The sequence below is a fragment of the Cyrtonyx montezumae genome, unplaced genomic scaffold, assembly GCF_038088225.1.
Source record: "Cyrtonyx montezumae isolate F1298 unplaced genomic scaffold, pur_monq_1.0 scaffold_7, whole genome shotgun sequence".
Classification (NCBI taxonomy): Eukaryota; Metazoa; Chordata; class Aves; order Galliformes; family Odontophoridae; genus Cyrtonyx; species Cyrtonyx montezumae.
The window spans coordinates 15,421,563-15,442,583 of NW_027072078.1; the positions used below are offsets into that span (position 1 = coordinate 15,421,563).

General features: G+C 39.0%; 1 protein-coding gene across 3 annotated transcripts in view; it reads left to right on the forward strand.

The window, feature by feature from the left end:
* PPP1R1C (protein phosphatase 1 regulatory inhibitor subunit 1C) overlaps positions 1–21,021 on the forward strand; it is a 44,025-nt gene that overhangs the window by 14,882 nt on the left and 8,122 nt on the right. For 2 of the 3 annotated variants that reach the window (XM_065750275.1, XM_065750274.1), the window contains 2 exons: positions 10,960–10,997; positions 12,770–12,830. In XM_065750275.1, the coding sequence (XP_065606347.1) occupies positions 10,960–10,997; positions 12,770–12,830 (99 nt within the window). Of the gene's footprint in view, positions 1–10,959; positions 10,998–12,769; positions 12,842–21,021 lie in introns of all 3 variants that reach the window. The other variant, XM_065750276.1, reaches the window with a different exon arrangement.

Consider the following 21,021-nt stretch of genomic DNA (forward strand, 5'->3'; position numbering starts at 1 on the left):
ATGCTTTCTATTTAAACATGGGGTAGAAACTAAAATCCATTAATACATGTTTCAGCTCTGCTGAGGAGATAAAGCACCGCACAGTTTGCCTGACCACTACTATTTAGTACTTAATGCAGCACTCATTTACCATGGTGACGTATGCAGAATAAATAGATAATGCAGACAGATGAGAGAGAATCCAGCTTTTAGCACTAACCTCATTATGTTTAGAATATTGGGGAGGAGTTGCACTTAAAGCATCAATCGCCTCATTTATTGAGCTTCCAGAGGGGAAAAAAGACAATTAACTATTTATGTGAAGTAGCTGAAGTTAAAGGCTCACTTCAAAATCCACCAGAAGTAGGAATTCAATGAATCTGAACTGAAAACTAGTAGAGAGTGTAAGCAAAAAGCTGCTATCAGTTAGGGAATTTCTCATCAACTGCACGATGCTGGACTGATGAAAATTAGAGAGTATATGGGAAGTGCAGAGCTTGGCTTCCCTTTCCTTGGGCCACAGCTGTCTGTGTCACCAGCGATTAGGAGCAGCCTAATCTTCTTTTACAGCCATCAAAGCAGCTGTAGGGTAGAATTATACTGTATGTTTACTGGAAGGAGCTCTGTTTCCCTCTTCTCCTCCTCAAAGCCCTAATCGTATGTCTGTATTTAAAATCATAATTTCTAATATTTTTCTTAAATATCTTTACTGTAGGATCTGGAGAATAAGACACCAGCAGAGTGAAGTTGCATGCAGTCTTTCTTTGTGTTTTCCCTGAGATACCTGGGACACGAGCACTGCAGAGTGAATTTCTTGACATTTTTTTTTTTTATTTTGAAGGTCAAGCCACACATACAGAAGCCCAATAGCAGTACTGAGTGCACAAGTGTGCATTTTAAAGGCAGTTTTTTCCTGATTTCCATATCCTTCATTCTGACAACATATCAGAGGAGTCACACAGAACAGTGCAAGAGTTTGGCTTACCAGATGAAAAGTTTAGTTAAGCAGTAAGCTCTACTGCATCCTCCAGTGCTATTTATCCACATAATAGATGTCCAACAGCCTAAACATTTCAGCAGAGTCTCCATCGCTCAGAAGAGAAAAGTTTGTAGTGGTAGTGTTCCCTTCAAGTCCTTTGAAATCTTGAAGTCCTTTGCCTTAGCAGTGCCCTGGCAGTGACTAAAATCAAATGTGTAACCGAACATTTTCCTGCTTCTTCTCTGACCACTAGGAAGCAGTAACCTCTAGTACCAACCACCACGCACCTGCAGCATGTCCTCTGCCTTCTTCCTGTCATTCTGGGATCCACAGGCACAGAATAGGAGAGCAATGCAGCCCGAAAGATCATCTGATCTCATATTCTTCAGTGCTTTTTTTCTTTTCAGAGTGGAATTATACTGAAGAACTAAAAAGTGATAGGGTGGAGCATTGTGGAAAGAGAATGTAAGAACTTTATTTTTAAAGAATTGTGATCCAGATGTTTTGGTCCAGATCAACATTAGTTTTTTACTTTCTGTTTTTGAAATAAGGTAAGTAGACAGCAGAGCTGTAATTGTTCAGAAATGTGCTTTCAGACTTCCTAAAATGCTGATGCTAGTGAATGACTTGGGCCTTAATGTGTATAGCATATCCTGTAGGTGGGTGTGGAACAATTCATTCCACATGAATCACAGTCATATGCTGCAGTGATTGTGACAGTTCAGATGAAGATATACAACACAAGACACAGGATCCCCTATTACTCTGGTATTTAGTGAGGTTAGTAGAAATTCTGCTAAATGTCTTTGAAAATTAAAGGCTAACTTATTCCAAGTTAACAAATAATCACCCTGTCATTTCCATCCTGTCTAGCCATGTTCATGGTGAGAATGAGATTATGGAACATCATTTTGTTGACTCTGAAGAATTCCAGATAGTAAAACAAAAAATGAATCTACAAAACTGACATTTGCATAATCTTCTTGTAAAACAATGATAAACTCCAAGCAGCACTATTAATAGTAGTTCACTTGGTCTGAGCATAAACTGACACATGTATGTGAAGAGTTTTATGCGTGTGCAATCTCATCGTAGGAAAGCAGAGCACTTGGCAAGGACTAACTTTAAGACACATTTTTACTGAAATCCTTGAGATTAATCCAAAAGGAAGGAAACTGCAAAGACAGCAATAACAATCAGTGGCTAAGGAAGAGTTTTATTTTGTATTTTTTTGTTTGCCCTTGACAAATGTCACTTTCCAGGATGTACAATACACAACTGTCCAGGTATGAGTTTTTATTCTTTTATAGTTTCATGAGCTTTCACAGCAAAGAAATGTTTGGCTGTTTAGTTTTTAGTTTTGGCTATTGGTGATGGCTTTTATCTTAGAGCTTAAAATGCTCTTACAGCTCTTAGCAGAGAACTTAGGCAACTTCTCACAGAGGTAGCTATAGCAGCTGCCACTCCAATACAAAGACTGCCATTGGTGGATCATTCTCCTCTGCAATTGATTCCTCTATATGAAGCTTTTAGGAAATAGTTTAAATGCATATCAGAGGATTCTCTAATTATGTTATTTCTATTAATCATGGATTTTTCGTTAGGAGCTTTGCCTCAATTGTATTTAGATCTTCAACCTCTTTGCCATCTCATTTGAACATAGATTGAACATAAAGCAAGCCAGGAAGTAACACGTTATTGATACTATTCAGATTTTCGCTAGTGAATTCATAACTCATTGTCTCAATGTACTTAACCCTTTGTATTTGAAAATATTTAATGAACATGCTAAACCTCTTCACAGATTGACACATTGCCTTGAGTGCCTGAGTGTTTGAAACAATGCGCAATCTATTTGGGAAGTTTTTGTGAATGTGCTTTGGTAACACTTGGTAAAACATTAGCCTCTATTCACAAATATTTAACAGTTTGACAGTATATTTTGCTTGGACACGGTAATTTCAGAGGGAAGTTTCTGCTCTTTGATCCCATTTCTCTGAGTATTTGCTGGCAATCACTGAAGAGCTCTGGCCCTCCTCAAACCTCTTAGAAGCAGTCTTAATCTTCACTTCTCCCTTAGTGCCTTCATGCATATCTTCTATTTCTTTAACTGTTATGCTCCAGGCTAGGTATGGTTATTCTTTGAATCTGGAAATTGCCCTTAACCTATTCAGAAAAGGTGTAATCTTAGTTGACATCTTCTTTTATGTCAGAATAGGCCTGTTTTCAGTATAGCCTTATCATTAGGTAAATCTCCTACTTGTTGAGACAAATTCTGAGACAATGTCCATTTTCCAGTCCTTGTCCCTTGCCTTGTTCCATATCTCTGTGGCACTCTGTTTTTCCAAGGTCATCCTGTACTTCACTTTGACCCTCCAGCATCTCCCAGCACCCTGAAATGCTGGCTATCAGGTTCTCCTTACGCTGCAATGACCCGGAGCCACCAGAATTTGTGCCAGAAAATCAGTGTCACCCTGATTTACGTACATTTGCTCCACAAAGAAAGGTGTTTTTCTTATCTATATTTCAGTCTATAAGTGAGTTAAGTGATCATAAGGAAATACTCACAGAATAGAAGTGTGTGTAGGTCATCATGCATCTTTTTGGTATCACTTTATACACATTTGAGACTTGAGCTTACAACTAACCTTCATGCCATAGGCCAAGTAAATTAAGTTCTTCATCTCCAAACACAGCAGTTTGCTTTGTTTTGACTCTATTTTTATTTAGTTAAATGAATTAACCTGGGTCTTCAAAGATGTCGTGACTATCAATTTGGCTGTCATTATTTAGTTCAGGTATCAAATAACAGTTCAGAGTAGGAAGCCAGTTGAAATATGGCTGAAGCCCTTTCCTAGTTGCACTAACTAGGAAATAGTTAATTAAATTACAGAGTGATTCATTTGGTTTTTTGTTTGTTTGTTTTTTACCAAACTCATGCTATAAATCTTGGATAAAATCTTGACTTTGAAATCAATGGTAAAACTTCCTGTTGCTTATGACCTGAAGTCAGCAGTAATTTTTTTTTTTTTTTGTCTTTCACATCTCATAAATTCTCCTTTTCCTCTTTTGCTTTGCTGATGCAGACCTTAGATTTGACATAGTATCTACACTGAGCAGCATTTAACATGTTTTGAACTTCAGTGCTTGAATCGTTATATCTGGAGCACTGCTTGCTTCCCTCTATGCAAAGTTAAAGCAGGCACTGAAGTACCCCCCTTTTTCAAGTGGGCCAGTGTGTAATTGGTAGTGCAATGTGTGTACACATGACAAATAACAAAGATTTGGGATTAAACTTACCTCTGTTTTGCTATAAATGGGAAAAAAGTACTTTGTACTTAATTAGATGACATTCTTTCAGAAGGAAGGAATTTTCTAGAGCTCTGAAGCCAGGTGTGGGCCACCCCTGACCTGGTACTCCTGAACACAATGATACCTTGTGGCTTTGTTGGAGAGGTCTCTCAGCCTTAACGCCGTAAAGTCCACACTGGTTGGCTACAAAGTATATGGAAAATTTACCTCAGAGTAATTCCCAAGAATGCAATGAGATATTTATACTGGGACCAGAAAACGTATTATCTAAGAGACCAAGGGGAAAAACAAGACTTTGACTTTCCTCCTTTTTATTCCATTTATTTAGCCAGTCATTCTTTGAGAGCTCTTTCAGTTTTACTTAACCCAAGTCTGTGGTGCTTAGAAGGCAACTCCAGGAAAGTAGCTCCAAGCCTAGCACTGATGGAAAGCCAAGTCAGTTATTCCACCAGTCATCAGTTATTCAAGGAGAATCTCTTCCTCTGGAAAGAACTGCCAAGTCTGTAAGTGTCCCCATGTGACTGACAAGGAGCTTCTGGGCAGGACACTCTTCTCCAGCACTCGTTGCTCACTGGGCTCCTCAGAGTGGGGCCACACAAGAGGATACATGGGCACAAGAGCACTACCTTGTGCTAGAGGAATCTCTGTGAGGAGGGACTTTCTCATGCAAGGTTTTTCCACATAGCCTTCTTTGCCTTCTAGTAAAATCACAACAGGGCTGGCTAGTTAGTAAAGTAATGAAAAAATGTATAAACCAAACAAAAACACAGACAGCAAAACCTACTCACATAATACAAGATGCAAGCTGCAAGGAATGTGGCTGTGCTTTGCTTATTGCATGATCAGAGCATCCAAGAATGCAAAAAGACCGATTCAGTTGCTCTTTATTCATTACTATTTATTATTATAAATTATAAAGGAGAAGGCAAAAAATGAAATTTATATTATTTTTGAAGGTATATACGTATTTTTGGAATTTATATTTAAAAGGTTTGGACTATCATAGGGAGGGGAAAACAGAAGATTGACAGCAAAATGCTTAAGAGGAATTATTTTTTGCTGCTTGTTATTAACAATTCACAACTGCTCTCTGTAAGGCTGCAGAACTGATTTGTCACTGTTGCATTCTAGTTTAATGCCAGTGAAATTAGAATAATTTCCATGGGTCTGGCATGAAACTTGAACAAGAAGCTGGCAAGGAGGCACTGTAATTCCCTTCTGAGATTTGTGTGATGTGAACAAATGCGTTTAGTTTCACATTTGAGGTTTGTAATGTCTCCATTTTCTTTCAAATCAGATTACAGTATCAAAATGTGCATTTTAAAGAAATTTTGATCTGTGTAATTCATGAAGTAGTTTTATTTCACATTCTTATGGCTGTGCAGTTGTAGGTATGTCCTTGGATGCTGTCTGTGTGGTGCACAGTGATGCAGATACTGTCTGGGCCAGATGCTGTTGCACTGGTAGAAATATGATCATTCTCTTTGTACAGAGACTTCAAGCAATTACAGAATGCATTTGGACTAACTAAGGAGATTCCTGTCCATACTCAGTACTTGAATATTGACAGTGGGAAATACAAGTTATTTGAAGTTATTGAATTATACTAATTTACCTGGTAAGAAATTATACTGTGTTGAAACAGTTGATTTGTCTGGCCCATGGTATTTTAGTGAACTATGTAAGTCTGTTTACAGTTTGGTGCACTAGATAAACTTGGACAATGCTGAGCCAGCTTCGTGTAGGAGTCAGTATGAGCAAATACTCTTGAGCTGAAGTAGCTAACTGAGTTATAAACTCCTGCAAGGGCTCCCCATGAGCTCAAAACCAACCACAGCTGCCTCCTCACTCTATTCCACATGCATATTTCTGTCCAGCTTGTCCCCTCTAGTTCCATCAGTTCAATCGTTCTCTGTCCATTCAGCCAGGACAACATTTCTGTATTGTGCCAATATTTGGCATATGAAAGCCAAACACTACAGTGGTCTCTAAGCCAGGGTGGTTATCCAATATCCCCTGGTGCTGTCAGGGTAGCACAGGATCTTCCAGAGGATGCATGCCTGTGCTGCAGGCACCATACAGAACAACTTTGCAAAAGCTTGTGTTTGCAGCAAACTCCACTCTCCCCTGTTTCTATTAACAAATCTCTTTATTTGTGTTCCCTAAAGGAACAGACAGTAATTTAGATGCCGATTACTGTGTGAAATGCAGCAGAACTGTATTGAACATACTCTCCTGTCAGCATTTGATTGAGGTGGGAGAAGACCCTCTAGCTATTTTTATCGCAGTAGCTGCAATACTGGAGTTTAATGATATGTTTTTGCAATTAGAAGATTTTCAGAAACATACTCATGCCAGGAGGGCTTACCAGGATATTTTTTTGTAATTAAATATAATTACTTTCATACTCATAGTCAATTTTTCATGGATAGATACAGACAAATAGAAACCAACAAGTAAAAATCAAATAATTAACTACATGAGCATTTTTTGGTTGCCTTACTGGACTATTTTCTATCTCCTACCTCAGTGGCTAAAAGCTATGAAATTCTAGCTAATCCAGCAATGTGTGGTTAGTGTTCTGCCAGAAGTAGAGCATGAAATGTGTTTTGATTTTATTTTGTCTTCTGTAGGAAAGGAAAAGTAGTTTTGATAGCAGAAAAAAAAGACCACTAAGTAACATTACAACAAATGCTTTCTGAGTCAGATTTCAATGAGCTTGTTTTACAAATACCAGTGGCAAATGCAAGCTGTGATTTTTATCTGAAACTCCTCAGCTTTGTTTTCTTTAGGAATATTCCAAACTCTCTACATGAAGCTTTCTCCAACAATTATACCAGCCTCTTACTGAGTTTCCCTTGTGTAAAAGCCAGCTTCTGACCTGCTCTTTTTCTCCAGGGCCTGACTGAAACCCTACAGAAAAGGCTTTTATTTGCTCTTGACAGTGAGGAAGAGAGTGGGGTACTTAGCTAGATGAGACGAGCTTTTACCGGATGACTCCACTGCAGATTCCATGAGTGATGTCAGAGATGAAGTCTTTCAAAATACATCACCTCTTGCCCTGCATAGCTGCTCCAAGTGCATTAACATTGTCCAGTGGGAGACAAGAGATAGATGAATTTTGATCTTGAAAACAACCATCAGGTTTCCCCCAGCATGACCTTGCCATTTACTTCATAATGGGGATTTAGGGGAAAAGTGATAAGCTGCTTCTGTTGGGCATTATTCTGCATATAGACAGCTTTCATAGGCTGAAATCCTGTCAGACCTCAGAGAACAGCACCTTATTTCTGACTCTGTATAAGGATACCTTTGGAGTAGTTCAGTATATTCTTTCAGCTTTGTTGGGTGACAGTGCTAATTAATGTTAAAATGAGCTAAGCTAACATGAGTGTGTGGGAGACAAATCCCCACTTTGCAGAAATTTGGGTATGTACAAATGTGTTCTCAGCTCTTCTCATATGATTTTAAATACCACTTGAATAACAAAAACATAAAAAAACCATCAAGAAATGACTTGAGTATTTGATTCCTGTTAGCTAATTAAGCCAAGAGTCAAACTGGAAAAATGCCATGTGTTCAGATTTGTAGTATAATACAGTAGCACTGTGTAAGCTATGTTACAACCCGTGAGAAGAAAATAGAGCAGCACTAAACAGTCTTCTTCCCTCTCTGGCCTCAAAAGTAGTACTTGGAGAGAGAAGTTATCTATTGAGAGCAGGGGTTTTGTTTAGTGCATGAACAGAAATACCTGATCAATTAAGCTTATATTCTCTGCAATTGCCTGGTTATAAACAAGACAAGAAAAATTTTCATTCTTTAGGAATAGGAGTTTTTTATGAGTAGAATCCTGACCACACAGTCTCTGAGGACTGAAGGAAAGTGAGAAATCCAGGGGTTCCATTCTCCTTTGTGAATCAAGTCTATTTCAGGTCATTTCCTCACCCTTCTCAAGGGAACTTTACATTCAAAGAGTTTAGTAAAGAAATTTTGTTTTTCTAATTGTAAATGGATTTGACAGGGGTTTAAAGGTGGGAATTATTTGTCTTGTTTGATTTCAGTTGAGTGGATATGTTGCAGCAGCTGACTGATCACGTTCTTTCCTACCTTGTATCATCCATTCCCATCATAAATTTTGTTGTCTCAAAAATATCTCCTCATGCCAGATCTGAACTTTTGTGGTGAGAGCTTCAGTTTGGATCTGAGATGACTCTTATGGGCACTCTCTTATTAAGAACACATTTTCACAACATTATTTGAACTGCTTTCAAAGCAAAAAGGGTTACAATGGAAAAATGCTACTTATATCCAAGGGAGACTTATCACTCAAATATAAATGCAGTCCTCCAGTTAGATCAGTATGGCTCAAGGTATTTCCTTGGGCAGAGAGCTTGTAATCAAGCTTCAGCGCATGCTACACTCCTGCTCTGCTCTCTGTCTTCACTAAATATCTCCTCTAACTTCTGCTATAGCCCACCTACCTATGTCTCTCATCGCTACCTCAGCTATAAACACAAAAGCAGCACTGCTTTCATCTTTTTCTGTCTCCCTTGCTTTTCATCTTTTCACTTTCCTCTACAGACAGTGTTTTTTGTCTATTTTCTTTTCCCTGCCTTGTTCTATGGCAAGCAGTGATCTCAGCTTCTCTTCCTACTTCTTGTCACCTCTCTTTGAAGATCTATATTCTCTGTTGAGTCTTTTCTATCGAAATACCTTTCAAAAATAAACATGGAATGTTTTTTATGTCCTCAAAACAAACACCTACCAAAATGTACTGTTGACCGAAAGATATCTCCAGCCATCTCTGCCTTTCCTTTGATCTCACAATACGTATGAAACACTCCACACCTGCTGCTTCAGGTTTGTCTCCTTTGGTCATTTGTGCTTTTTTTCTGGATTTGAAAAAGTGTTGGTGTATTTTTGTATGTCATTCTTGAATTTCTGCATTGTTTTTTGCTATTTGTTGCCACTCTTTGCCCTGCGGATATAAATGATTTCTCTAACTTGACAGGACCGGTTTTGTCCACAAAGTTAACTTTACTTAAGGGCTGCTGAATGAAAGGAAAAACTGGAAATTTTCTGGATCTCATAAATTCAGTGTTGCCCTACTAAGAGGAATACTTAAATTCCAGGCCCAAAGGGTTAAAGAAATGTAAGTCCTTGGGAAGAAGAGCTGAAACTCAACAAGGCTGCCAACTGCAGCAAGACTGACTTCTTATGCAAGCCTCAAGCTGTTTTCAAAAAAAGTACTTTGAATCTGGACAAGCCTAGTGTTACAATATGGAATGGGACATAATTTATTTTCAATTGTTCTCTGCTGAAAGCTCTCAATCTATTCAGTTTTCAGTCTCCAAAGTAAATCCAATAACTTGATGTAAAAAATCCGGTGCTGAGTATTTGAAGTCTATGTCTCTCTGTCATACTTCTAATAAGATATATTACAAGGATTTAATAATCACCCATTTAGCTATTCAAAAATCTTTAAAAGGCTACTAGATTCTGCTATACTTATTTACAGGTAGGGAATTCAAGGAAGAGATTAGTCAGCTTCAAGGTCTTAAAAATGTCAATGGCAGGAACTGGCCTCCTGATTGTCTTGTCTAATTCCGTAGCTGTGGTACCACACTGAAGTAATCAGTGCTGTTTTGAACCACATTTTTCAACCCCGAGTTTAAATCATATGAAGGTCTCTCATTCAAAACCTATGTGAAATCCATGCTTCAAGAAAGCTCAGTAAGTCAGTATTTCGACATACATGGGCGTGAGAGTAAGGAAAACAATAGGAAATACAGGTAGTCTGCCTGGACTGGTTCTTCCTCTGACACACAACAAATTACAGGCAGCTGATACCTAGATACAGTGTTGGATTAAGTGATGTTACACAGACATACTTCGTCCTCCAGATCTTACACTCATCAATAGAAATTGCACAATTATATCTGCAAGTAGTGGCACAGTAAGACCATTAAACACAACAAGACAACACTAAAAAATAATTTTATCTCATGCACAAACTGATCTAGAGCAACAGTTAGGAAAATTTTCAGCTTCTCTGCTTCATGTCATTTGACTTAATTTTTCAGGTAGGTTTCCAGAAAGCTTATTTTCACTAGAAATTTCTATTATTGTCTATTATGTTTCTGTCATGCCTATGCTCCAAAACAAATAAAGGCAAAAAAGTAAGCAGTACCAGGAAATATTTCACAGCCTTTTCTAAGACTACAGTAGTGATATCATTAAACTTTTGAGATGAAAAAACAGACAATTGCACTTTAGTTTGCTGATTTTGCATGTTACTGTTAGTTGCTTTTGAGTGTCATTACTAGTGTATTAACAGCTGAACAGAGGTGGAGGACTTGGTGTCCACTGGAGCTGAGCAGAGCCCTAGATAAGCCTGCTGTGTGCCATTCTGCAGCCATGGCACAGAGATTAGGTATCACAAGTTGCTGGGGCATGGAGCCCTGCTGCCAGCCCAGCGGACAAAAAAATGGGAGCAAAGGTCTCCAGACACAATACTAAGGATTGTGGAGCCTCAGGTTTTCTGAGGGACACAAAGGAGATACTGCAGATCAGCAGAGTGACTTCTTATTTACAGGTATGTTCTAGGGCGCAGGGCAGAGCTGCAAGACTTTCCACTGAGAAACACTTTTGTACTAACTTTTCTCTTTTTGTATCTTTTCCTCCTCTAGAAAAAGATGAGAAGAGAACAAACATCTCACAGGCAGAAGTAAGTGAATTTTATTTTTTTTTCTTAAAATGTATTCACTGTTTGAATAGAACTACAGTTAAAAGTGCCTGCAAAACATCCTGGTTCATTATAGCGGTTGCCTACACTTACATGCTCACATGCGCCCAGTAGCACAACCAACCCAAAATCCAGCTCTGTCTCCTCACTCTCCTGCCTTGAGCAGGGAGCTGCAAGCAGCTGTGGGGCTGCAAGACCAATGCAGCCTCCCCTCCACCTGTCCTTTGCTAAGCCTGCAGTAGGCACAGGACTGAAAATGGCTCCCCGCTTCTCATCTTCTCTTGCATAGCTTCTGCAGTTCCCGACCACTTTCTCCTCCATGGACTGCCCAGAGAAGTCATCAAAGCTCTAAAATAGCAGCAGGAGGTATTGATTGTTTCAGATTTGGATTCGAACACAGACAAACACAGTGATTCACTGGGGTGAGGATCAACAGCCTATCCCACAGTGATTATAAATAGCTTTCACTTTCAAAAGAAGACAATCTTTTATTTATAAATGTCATCACTCCATCCATTGTGATATGGTAATAGGATTGGTGGCACTCGTGTGGCAGTGTTTTTCTTAAGAGTTGTCTCCCATGCTCTTTGACGAGATTAAAATTCACTGGTGATACACCAGAGGAAAAGTAGAAGGCAGCATCATTATGAGCAAATAAAACTAAAATTGATGAGAGAAAATAATACTTGCTCAGGCATAGCTTTTTTACATTCTTCTTGAGAATGTGTTATGTCTTCCAAACCTAGCCATGTGAGATATTAGGTGGTTTTAATATCTTCTGTATATGGAGATATTCCATGTTGGTACATATACCAATTGAACTTTTGCAGAAATTGCACTGCCTTAGCACTGGAATACGTTTCAGTTAGTATATGTTAATGTAGTCTTGTCACTCCATGTGTAATTTTACAGCTGTCATTTTAGAATAATTCATCTTTTGTGCACAGATGTGATTTTTGGTTCAAAAAGTAATACTGTCTCTAAAGGTATCCCCAGGCTCAGCTGAAGGCTGAGTTGCTGATGGAGCTGTTTAAGGAGTATTATAATCATTGAAAAATTGCAGGGAGATGGATTTTCCATTTGTTTCCATTAGAATGTATGTATTAATTAGTTCATTGTTAGCTTACTTATACATGAAGTCATCCTTTATACTGAGGTTAGTTGGAATATTCATTAAAGTAACTCCTGTAATATTTTAATATATATAAGTATTTATTTGCCTTCCAAGAGTCAGTTACACAAGCTGTTAAAAACACAGGCTGCCTTAACTTTATGTTTAATAATATCTTTTATAGTTAAGGGTAATTTTCAGTGGTATTGTCTCTGTTTTGCCTGGAAGCTATAAATGTTATCCATTAAGCATATTTTGTCTATTTAATTTTTCCCTGTGTTCATGAAAGCCCATGAGCTGGCATCAGATTCACACAATATCATTTCCAAAGATGTTTCTCATCACTCCTGAACTAGGAGCAATGCAGAGCATTGCTGAAGTATATCCCAAACCTGCCTATAATTGGTGCCTGTATTCAGGGCTCTCAATCCAGCCTTCCTGAAGCCATAAGGAAGTACCACTTAGTCTGAGAAGCACCCAGGGTAATTTTGAGTATGAAACAAGTATTTGCATTGGGGCAAGCTACCTCAGAGAGTTTTCAGGTACAGAGAGAGAAGAGCTGTGCAGTATGACCCTGAGCTGCCATGCACAGAAATCTTTCCGCCTGTGTCTTACCATCTCTGTCTCTTTTTTCAATCCCCAGTCCCAGAGCTCATCGCCAAAGCAGCGGAAGCAGAGTGTGTACACCCCTCCTGCACTCAAAGGTACTGTCCAGGTACTGTCTCTGCCCTGGGAGCACCCTGGTCCCCCTGTGCACAGGGAACACCCAGCACAAGCCATAGCTCTGTGCACCCACAAGCAGAGTGCAGGGGCTGTGAGAAGCTGGTGCTTATCTGTCTCTGGTCTCTCACATAGGAGTTGCTGCTTGGCAATCGCTCTTTTCCTGATACCGGGCTGCTATTGGGCCTCATGACAGTTTAACAACAGTGGGAAATCTGTTAAAGGTCTTGTTTCTCCAGAGTCTTGCTCATGCTCACCAGTAGGCAAAATCTATGGGGACACATCAGCTCCTCAGACTGGCACTTGTCAATACAGGACAAAGCAAAGTGTCTCCTGGTAGATTATGTGTATCTTCAATTTCCATTCTTTCTACTCATAACAGTTTACTACCTGGCAAAATATAGGAAGTAGAATATTTGTAGAGCGGACCACAACCTCTATTGTTAGGTAGTTTACCATAACAGTCAGCTCTACTAATATCTAATATCTATCAATAACTTCAGTTCTCCAGCACTTAGCAACACTGAACACATCACCTAGGTGCTGCTATTTGTAAAAACTGACTAAAGTTTGTTTACTGGATAGTAGAAATAATCTTCCTATCATCAGTTTTAATAATTTATGATATAAAGTTTTGCGTGGGTAGCAATAGCTCTTATGTCACTTCTGTGTAATTTCCCTGTAGAAGTCTAAATTAAACATTGTAAATGGAGAGCTCTGTGAAAAAAAAAATCCTCATAGTCCTAAGGCTACATCCTACTCAGTGCTACCCCTGCAGGGATCTGGGGAAGTTCCTGGCATAGTTTGCTCCTAAGTCAACTTAATTCTGAAAGGAAGAGACTTCCTAGCAGGAAAGACAGCTCACAGATGATCAGAAATAGCTTGTAAAGAGAAGAATGCAAAGTGGAAAATGCTTCTCCTTTACACCTTAACTTCCTAATGAGTGTGATATTCCTGATGCACAGGTAGGCACCTGAAAGTTGATAACTGCACTGTAAACAGGCTGGATTGCCTCTGTAGAAGTCATAAATAGAAATCTTTTTATTAAGAAAACTATCCTGGAGCAGAAAATTCATTATTCCTTCCACTTCATTGCTATGAAAACATTAATGTTATTTTGTTTGGACTGAGATTAGGAGGCATATGTAGCAATCCAAAATACACAGAGCTATGAAAAGCATTACTGTGAAATAGAGAATTTTGTAAAAATTCTTTCATGATTAAAATAATTCTCTTTTTATATTTAGTTTGGATTTTTTTTCCCAATATTTCAGAATATTAGACTTCCTGATTTCTCATTATTCTCTCAGCTTTGCATGTGTTTTCCCTGTGGGCTGTTTCTCCCTCTGTACTTACAGTGTACGCATCAATATATAGAAAAGCATGAGATTCTGGGCAATGAATATTTTTCAGTAAAGTATCAGGACAATAGTTCTTGTTACATTAAGTATTCAAATACATGAAAATATTTGAAATGAAATAAATGAATGAAAATGCAGCACTACTGATGTACCTGTCATGGGAAACAGACGGAGAGTAGCTTCTAAGTTAAATGTAGATATAGTTTCCCACTCTGTCATAGTAACAATCTAAACTGGAAAACAAGGCTATTATTTTCTAACATTGCTCCCATATGCTTTGGTTCCACCCTTAAAATGGCTTGCTCTTTTCTCAAGGTGGGTTTGCAGTTGCTATAGCAAGCTCTAGCAAAGCCATGTGTTCTGCAGAGTCAGTGTCTAGTTAAAGTGCAACAGGTAGTTTTTAATTCCTATATATGTGTGTGTGTACTTTGGTTTCTGCTTTTATTTTCTTAAATGAAAATGCAGCAGCATCTCTGCAGACATAGAAAGCAGCTGACGCATCTCACAGTATTGTTCTTTTTACTGGAATGGTGCGCTGGAAAAATCAATGTGAGAGCTATTGATTTAGGTGGTAATCTAGAGAGCAGATCAGACAGCAAAACAGATAACAGCTCAGTGCAGAGTTCTTCCTAGTATTATATTACTATGTCTGATGGATGGCAAAGAGGTATTTTGCTCTCAGAAACATATTTTTGCTAATGTTGCCACACTACATTTTGTTAGTTCCACAACCTTACACAGTATACAATGTTGGCTAAAGTCAGAACCTGAAGATTGACACCAAATTCGTAAGATTTTCAGTATATTATAATTTACCTCATCACGTACCTTGTCCACACTTCTTACTGAGGATAGTAATGATAACTAATGAAGGACTGAACATAAGGAGGGCAGAAATTTCTTTCTGTGTTTCAGGGCTGCCCTAATGTCAGAGTCTGAACTCTCAACTCTACTAAGCTTATACCAGCCCAGATCAGTTATACGTTTATCCCATGCACTTTATAATCTAGTAATTTTTCTACTGTGTTCTGAGTTCATCATCTCTGTTTTGAGTGTTCGCATCCCCTTTCTTCCCTTTCTCTTGGGTTTTTATATGGGAGCTTCAAGTTCTCCCTTCCTTCCCTAACTTCCACTGAAATGGAATAACCTTCCCAGGCAGAGAGGTGTGGTTCAGACTGTGCTTATCCCTGTTAAAGGTACTTCCTTGGCACCTCATCACCACCTGAAAATTAAAAGAGCATATTTTAGACTCAGAGCTACAGTGGCAGCTTTCAATCTAAAGACATACTTTGTACCAAAGCAGTTTTCCTTTTACCTAGATACAATGTTTTGTTTCAGCTCATTCTTGAAAGGAAGCACATACTGGAGCGACAGGAAACAAGGTTTACAAAGATAAACAGAAGACAGTCTGAGCTGTTCCCAAATCTGCATTGCTCCCCAGAGTTCCCTAGTCTCCACATTATCTACCAGCCCCTCTGCTATTAATACTAGCAGCTATTTAAATACCATCAAGGTCTTCCCTTGAGAAGGAAATGCTCGTTCCTGAGTGGTTTGAAGACTTCATTAGTAGTGATTTCACTGGTGTGGGTGTGCTCGAGGTCAGGGAAATAGGAAACCTTCCCTCATCTGAGTTTGCCCTCCAGGAGGCTGCTGGGGCCAGCATCAAGATCCTACCAATCCCAGTGGGCTTTAAAGAAAACTCTTGCTACTTTCTGTGTTCTCTGGACCACCTTTGCAATTAGCTGTCATCAGATCATAATTGAAGTCCCTACAGAAGTGAAATGTATCTTTTACTCTGTTTTCCCTCTACCCTCTGGGAGAGCGCATCCTTGAAATTCCCCTCTTAAAGTTTTTTCTTTGCATAGAAGCCAAGATTTTTTCTCCCAGCGACAACATTTGAAATGGGATCAATTCTGAGTTGTTATAATCCTAAGGAACATTTAAAGAAATCTTTTTGGTTTGATTCATTAAAACAACCAGAACTCAATGGCTGTTCCCAGAGTGTTCAGATCCAAGGAACTGATACATGTGTAATTCTGGTATTTACAATGATGGCTGATATTAAATGAGCTCTTTCTAGTTTCAGCCATGAATTTCAGATGCTTCTGGGCTTGTTTAGTACCTGCTCATTCTCTTCTCCAAAGGAAACAAAATGCAGAATAAATTATTAAAATCGTGATGTCCCTCCTGAAATATGTAATTTATTAGAAGCAATTAGTTCAGTATATGGCCCCCATCCAAATTTGTAACCCCTTAGGCCAGCTTGACGATGTCTGGTGCATCTCATTACTTTGTGACTGAAGGTTAACAAGGAACACAGATAGAATCTGGAGACATAAATAGCTATTGTTACTGCGGTAGGTATTGAGTTCAAAGCTCACGAGAATCATCACAGAGCAGAAATCTGAGGTTAAATTTATTTCAAGTGGCAGAGAAGTGAAGTTTGTGAGACTCAGGCAGCCACTACAGCAAACTGTGTTGTTTTATGGCTTGCCTTCTTATATGGCAAACTGACTAGCCTCTGTCATTAACTAAATACATCAGGGTAAAAAATAGAAATATTATGCTAAAAAGAAAAATACTTTGCGTGATTTGTGCTTCATAAACTGTCTTAGATTTAATTTTTAGATAATTAATATTACCCACAATCTTTTACATATCTTGTACCGCCTTCTGAACATCATGGTAGATTTGTCAGAATTCACCAACTAAGCTGGTGTTGTTCATATGCTTTTCTTGTGTGGATCAGGGTATTACATCTTTCCATTTCTACAATTATGACAAAGTACCTATTACTTTTTAAATGTGATTGTAATACATATGAGCCATGAGATTAAAAAAAAAAAAGCATCCAAGAATCTAGTTTTCCACTATTCTCTCAGACCTGAATGCATATTCCAGGCTTCTTTGCTTTTCCAGTGAGCCAAGGGGCTGAGATAAATTCTGGACAGTTGGCTATGACTGTCCAGATTGGCTCACAATGAAGGCTCAGGTCAGAACTTGAAGTGATCACCAAGGGTGGGACCAAGTCCTTCTCAGATCCCTTAGCACAGATGCAGTATTCTGGTGCCCATTCTTCAATCCCTTCTTTTTAGGTAGAAGATCTATCTCAATAGTTATTTCTTGGAAGAAGAGGGCAAAGGCCTGCTTCATTAATTCTGCATGTTGCTCATGTTTGTCAATGTGTTGTGATGTGACATAGCACCATGAGTGTGTTTTGTTTATGGAGTGGAAGCCCCACAACTGACTTGGCTTCCTGAAGCAATGGTTAGAGAAAATTCATTCTTCAATCTTGTACAATTACATCATTTTTCTTTTGCATAATTAGATCACAAAAGAAAAGTGAAGCTTTGGTTTCCAAATTGTTCTTTATTTATTTATTTATGTACATATTTCCATTCTTATCCACATTTTAGTTACAAAAGCACCTTGATACAACCACATCACTTTATATAGTATGACCTTGAACAAATTTCCTGGCTCCACTTCATCTAATGTATCAGACCTAGTTACAGCAGTGGTATTATGAAATTCTGAAATATATACTTCTGCAAGAAAGAACTGGAATATATGTTTTTGCTGTTCTTTCTCAGGATGCTACCTTCCACTGCTTGGTCTCTTTCTCACTCTCTCTATTATACTTCTCTTCTGCCTCAGACTTGTACAGTAGTATGATGACAGTAGATATAATTAAAAAAAAAAAGAGCTAATTAGTGAACCTCTGACTAGGTGAATGGGATGCGTTAGATTGGCAGATACCACTATAGTCTGTATTTAATACCTTACTGCTGGCAGCACTGAATACATTTCATTTCACACAGCTGGCAACTTCTAATTCAAAATGGCTGTGGCCCTGGCTGAAATAAATACCACATTACCGTTAGCGAGACTGAGGTGTTCAGTGGAGATTAAGCTTGACATCTGCTGTAAGTGAAAATGGGGCATTTGTGCTGCAGCTTGTCATCTGCCACTGGTACCTGGCATATGAAAAAGAAAAGGTGGCACTGAGCACTAATATCAGCCCCCAAATCACATCATCATGTGTGGTTTAAGGCCTGATCCAGCGCTGACTAAAATCTGGGGGAACGTTTCCACTGAGATCATTCAGTTTAACCTGATGTTCCTATATCTGACAGCTCCTTCTAACCTTCACAAAATGAATGTTAAACTGACCTCTTTCTAAGGACAGAGCCTTTTATAAATAAAAGAGAAAAGGACTTGCTTTCATGATAGAAGGGTAAGCTTACCAATGTCTCTGAAACAGCATTTCTGGCTTGGAAGTCATATTATTGCATATTGTCATATCAAATATAGAGTGTAAACACCATGGTACCAGTTGCAGTAACAGAAGACATTAAAAAGTAAAAAGTAAAAGTGATAAGAACATAAAATATTACAGAAAGAGAATGTGGGAGATTTAGTAGTTATTTTCAAATATAAAGTAGAAAGCCAAGGAAGCCAATGTGTTGTTCTGGTTACTCGTGCCGTAAGCCATTTTTATAGTTAAATTCCAAATATTTTGGCAGGGCTGTGCTCTGAATTGAAACAGCTTTTAAAGAAAAGATAATATTTCTGTATGAGAATATGCTAGGTTCCTGTGAAGCCAGTCATCTGGCAGGGCATTAAATTTTCTTGCGTGGCTGTAGCCATATGTTCTGGGTTGGAGGTTAACAGCCAAGCCCCAAGGCAGACACTCACTTCAGTGAGCCCTGCTGTAATAAATAATTGCCCCTTTGTTCATCTCGAGCACTGAAAACCTTGAGTTTGATTCCAAACAAGCAGACTAAATAAACCAGTAAGGCACCTGTGCAGCGCTTGACCCCTCCTTGGCTCCTGGACAGGAACTGCAGGACTGTATGTACAGGTTGGATGACTTCGTCAGATACTTGTCATCCCCAGCTCCATGCTGTGAGCCAGCCTGCTGGGTAGAGCAGGTCTCTTTCTGGGAGGGCTGGCCCATGTGCTGGGGGCTGTGGGTGCAAAGATAGGAGCAGTTCAAATAGGGGTCAAGGAATCAATAGAGATACCTCCCTAGGAAGAGCTTTTGCAAAGAGCCTCCATGAGATGTGGGCTCACCTCTTGCCTAATCTACTCTTAAACAAAAATCCCCCCTTGCATTTTCATCTGATTTCTCATCTTGATAGTACCTTCACATAGCCTTGAAATATGCTCTTCTAGGGCAGTTGTTTAGCCTTTGTTCTTTTAGTTTCTGCCACCAGGTTTCACTTTGACTGTAGCAGAAGCCCAAGCAGTACACTACCTTTGTGCCTCTGAACAACGTGGTCCTTAGTTCTGTGATCAGAACAAAATAAGGCTGGGAAGACTTGCTCCTTTTCTTGATAGCAACTGTGTTGGGTTCCTTGTGATAGGGATGTTGCCAGATTTTTATGACCTGATTTTTTTCTTTTTGGAGTGGATGCCTGGTAGTCTGAATTTAATGAAAAGCAAAATATTCTCTAAAGATGGCCATGTGGTTCTCCTCCCCTCCATAATTTCTCCCTTTCCTCACCCCTTGGGATGCAACACTGCCTGGTTTGGCAGGAACAGAGAGTTCCCAAAACCCTCCACCAGAGCTTTGGCATGGAGACAAGAACATGAGCAGCCTGAAGATTTCAACCACATCCTTTTCAGCCCATGGCTAGGACTGAAAACTCAAATGAATTATGTGTGTGAATGTGGCCAGAAAAACACAGGAAATACTGCCGCAAACATATGGATCCGAAAAGGGGATTCATTTTCCTGTGAGTTGCATGGGCCAAGAGGAAGTTGTTTAAAGAGCTCTCATTGGTTTTAGCTGGTAATTATTCCTTAAACTCGATTTTTCATTTTTTTCAGCTCTCACCCAACCTGTGAACCAATGTTATTCTTGTCATCTTTACCTGGAGGAGATGGTTAGCAAGCTCTGAGCAATCTTCAGAATAGTTACTTTCAAGGACACATTTAAGAGGGCTCATGGGCTTTAAAGACCAATCAAAAGAGAAATTAAAATAATAATAATAAAATAAAAGGCATAAGAAATTTGCTGTGATTTTCTCAGCCCTGGGTGCATTCAATTTTATGTGATGTGCACAGAGGAAGAAATCTGTGTGAGATCAATACCAGACAGAGAGGCTGGAGAGTGGGCTGTGCAGAGCCAGCAGCCCAGAAACACCCGGTGCCCAAGGAGTGGCCTTCCTTGCAGAGACAAAGGTAGGCAGTGCATTGCTCCTTTCTTTTCGGGAATGAGGAGAGTATGTGTAAATTCAGCATTCTCTTCCACTGCCTCACGATCCCAGTGAAAGCAGAATTACGTAGTGGCTCAACGGAGATTTTTGTCATTAAAGCTCCCCCTGGTGACACGCAGATATATTTTCTTACCACTAGAACTGTTTTTCTAAAGAAGCATGTTGAAATTTGGGGGAAACTGGCAAGTAAGATTATAAAGAACTAGTGGAATTATATCGAAGTCCACCTACAGTTTATATTTCTCATTTAAAGTCTCTTAGGTTACTACAGCATTTCACCTGCATGTTGCTGGTTTTCCCCAAATCCTGCAGTGCTCAGAGCCTGATTTTTCCTTCAAGTTTGATCTTGGTAAGATCGAAAGTAAAAACAGTTAAAACTCAGTTTTACAGAATCTGATATGAGGTCTGAAATGAATGTGTCTAATCATGTAGATACGTGTCTACCATTTCTGCTCTTTGGCTATAGTTTCCACTGTGAAACTGAGAAAACTGATATAATTTCTCATAGATTATTATTTGCACTTTCCAGAAAAATTGTAAGCACAGTTCCCTTGGTGACATGGCTCTGAAAATGAGGACCTTGTACGTGT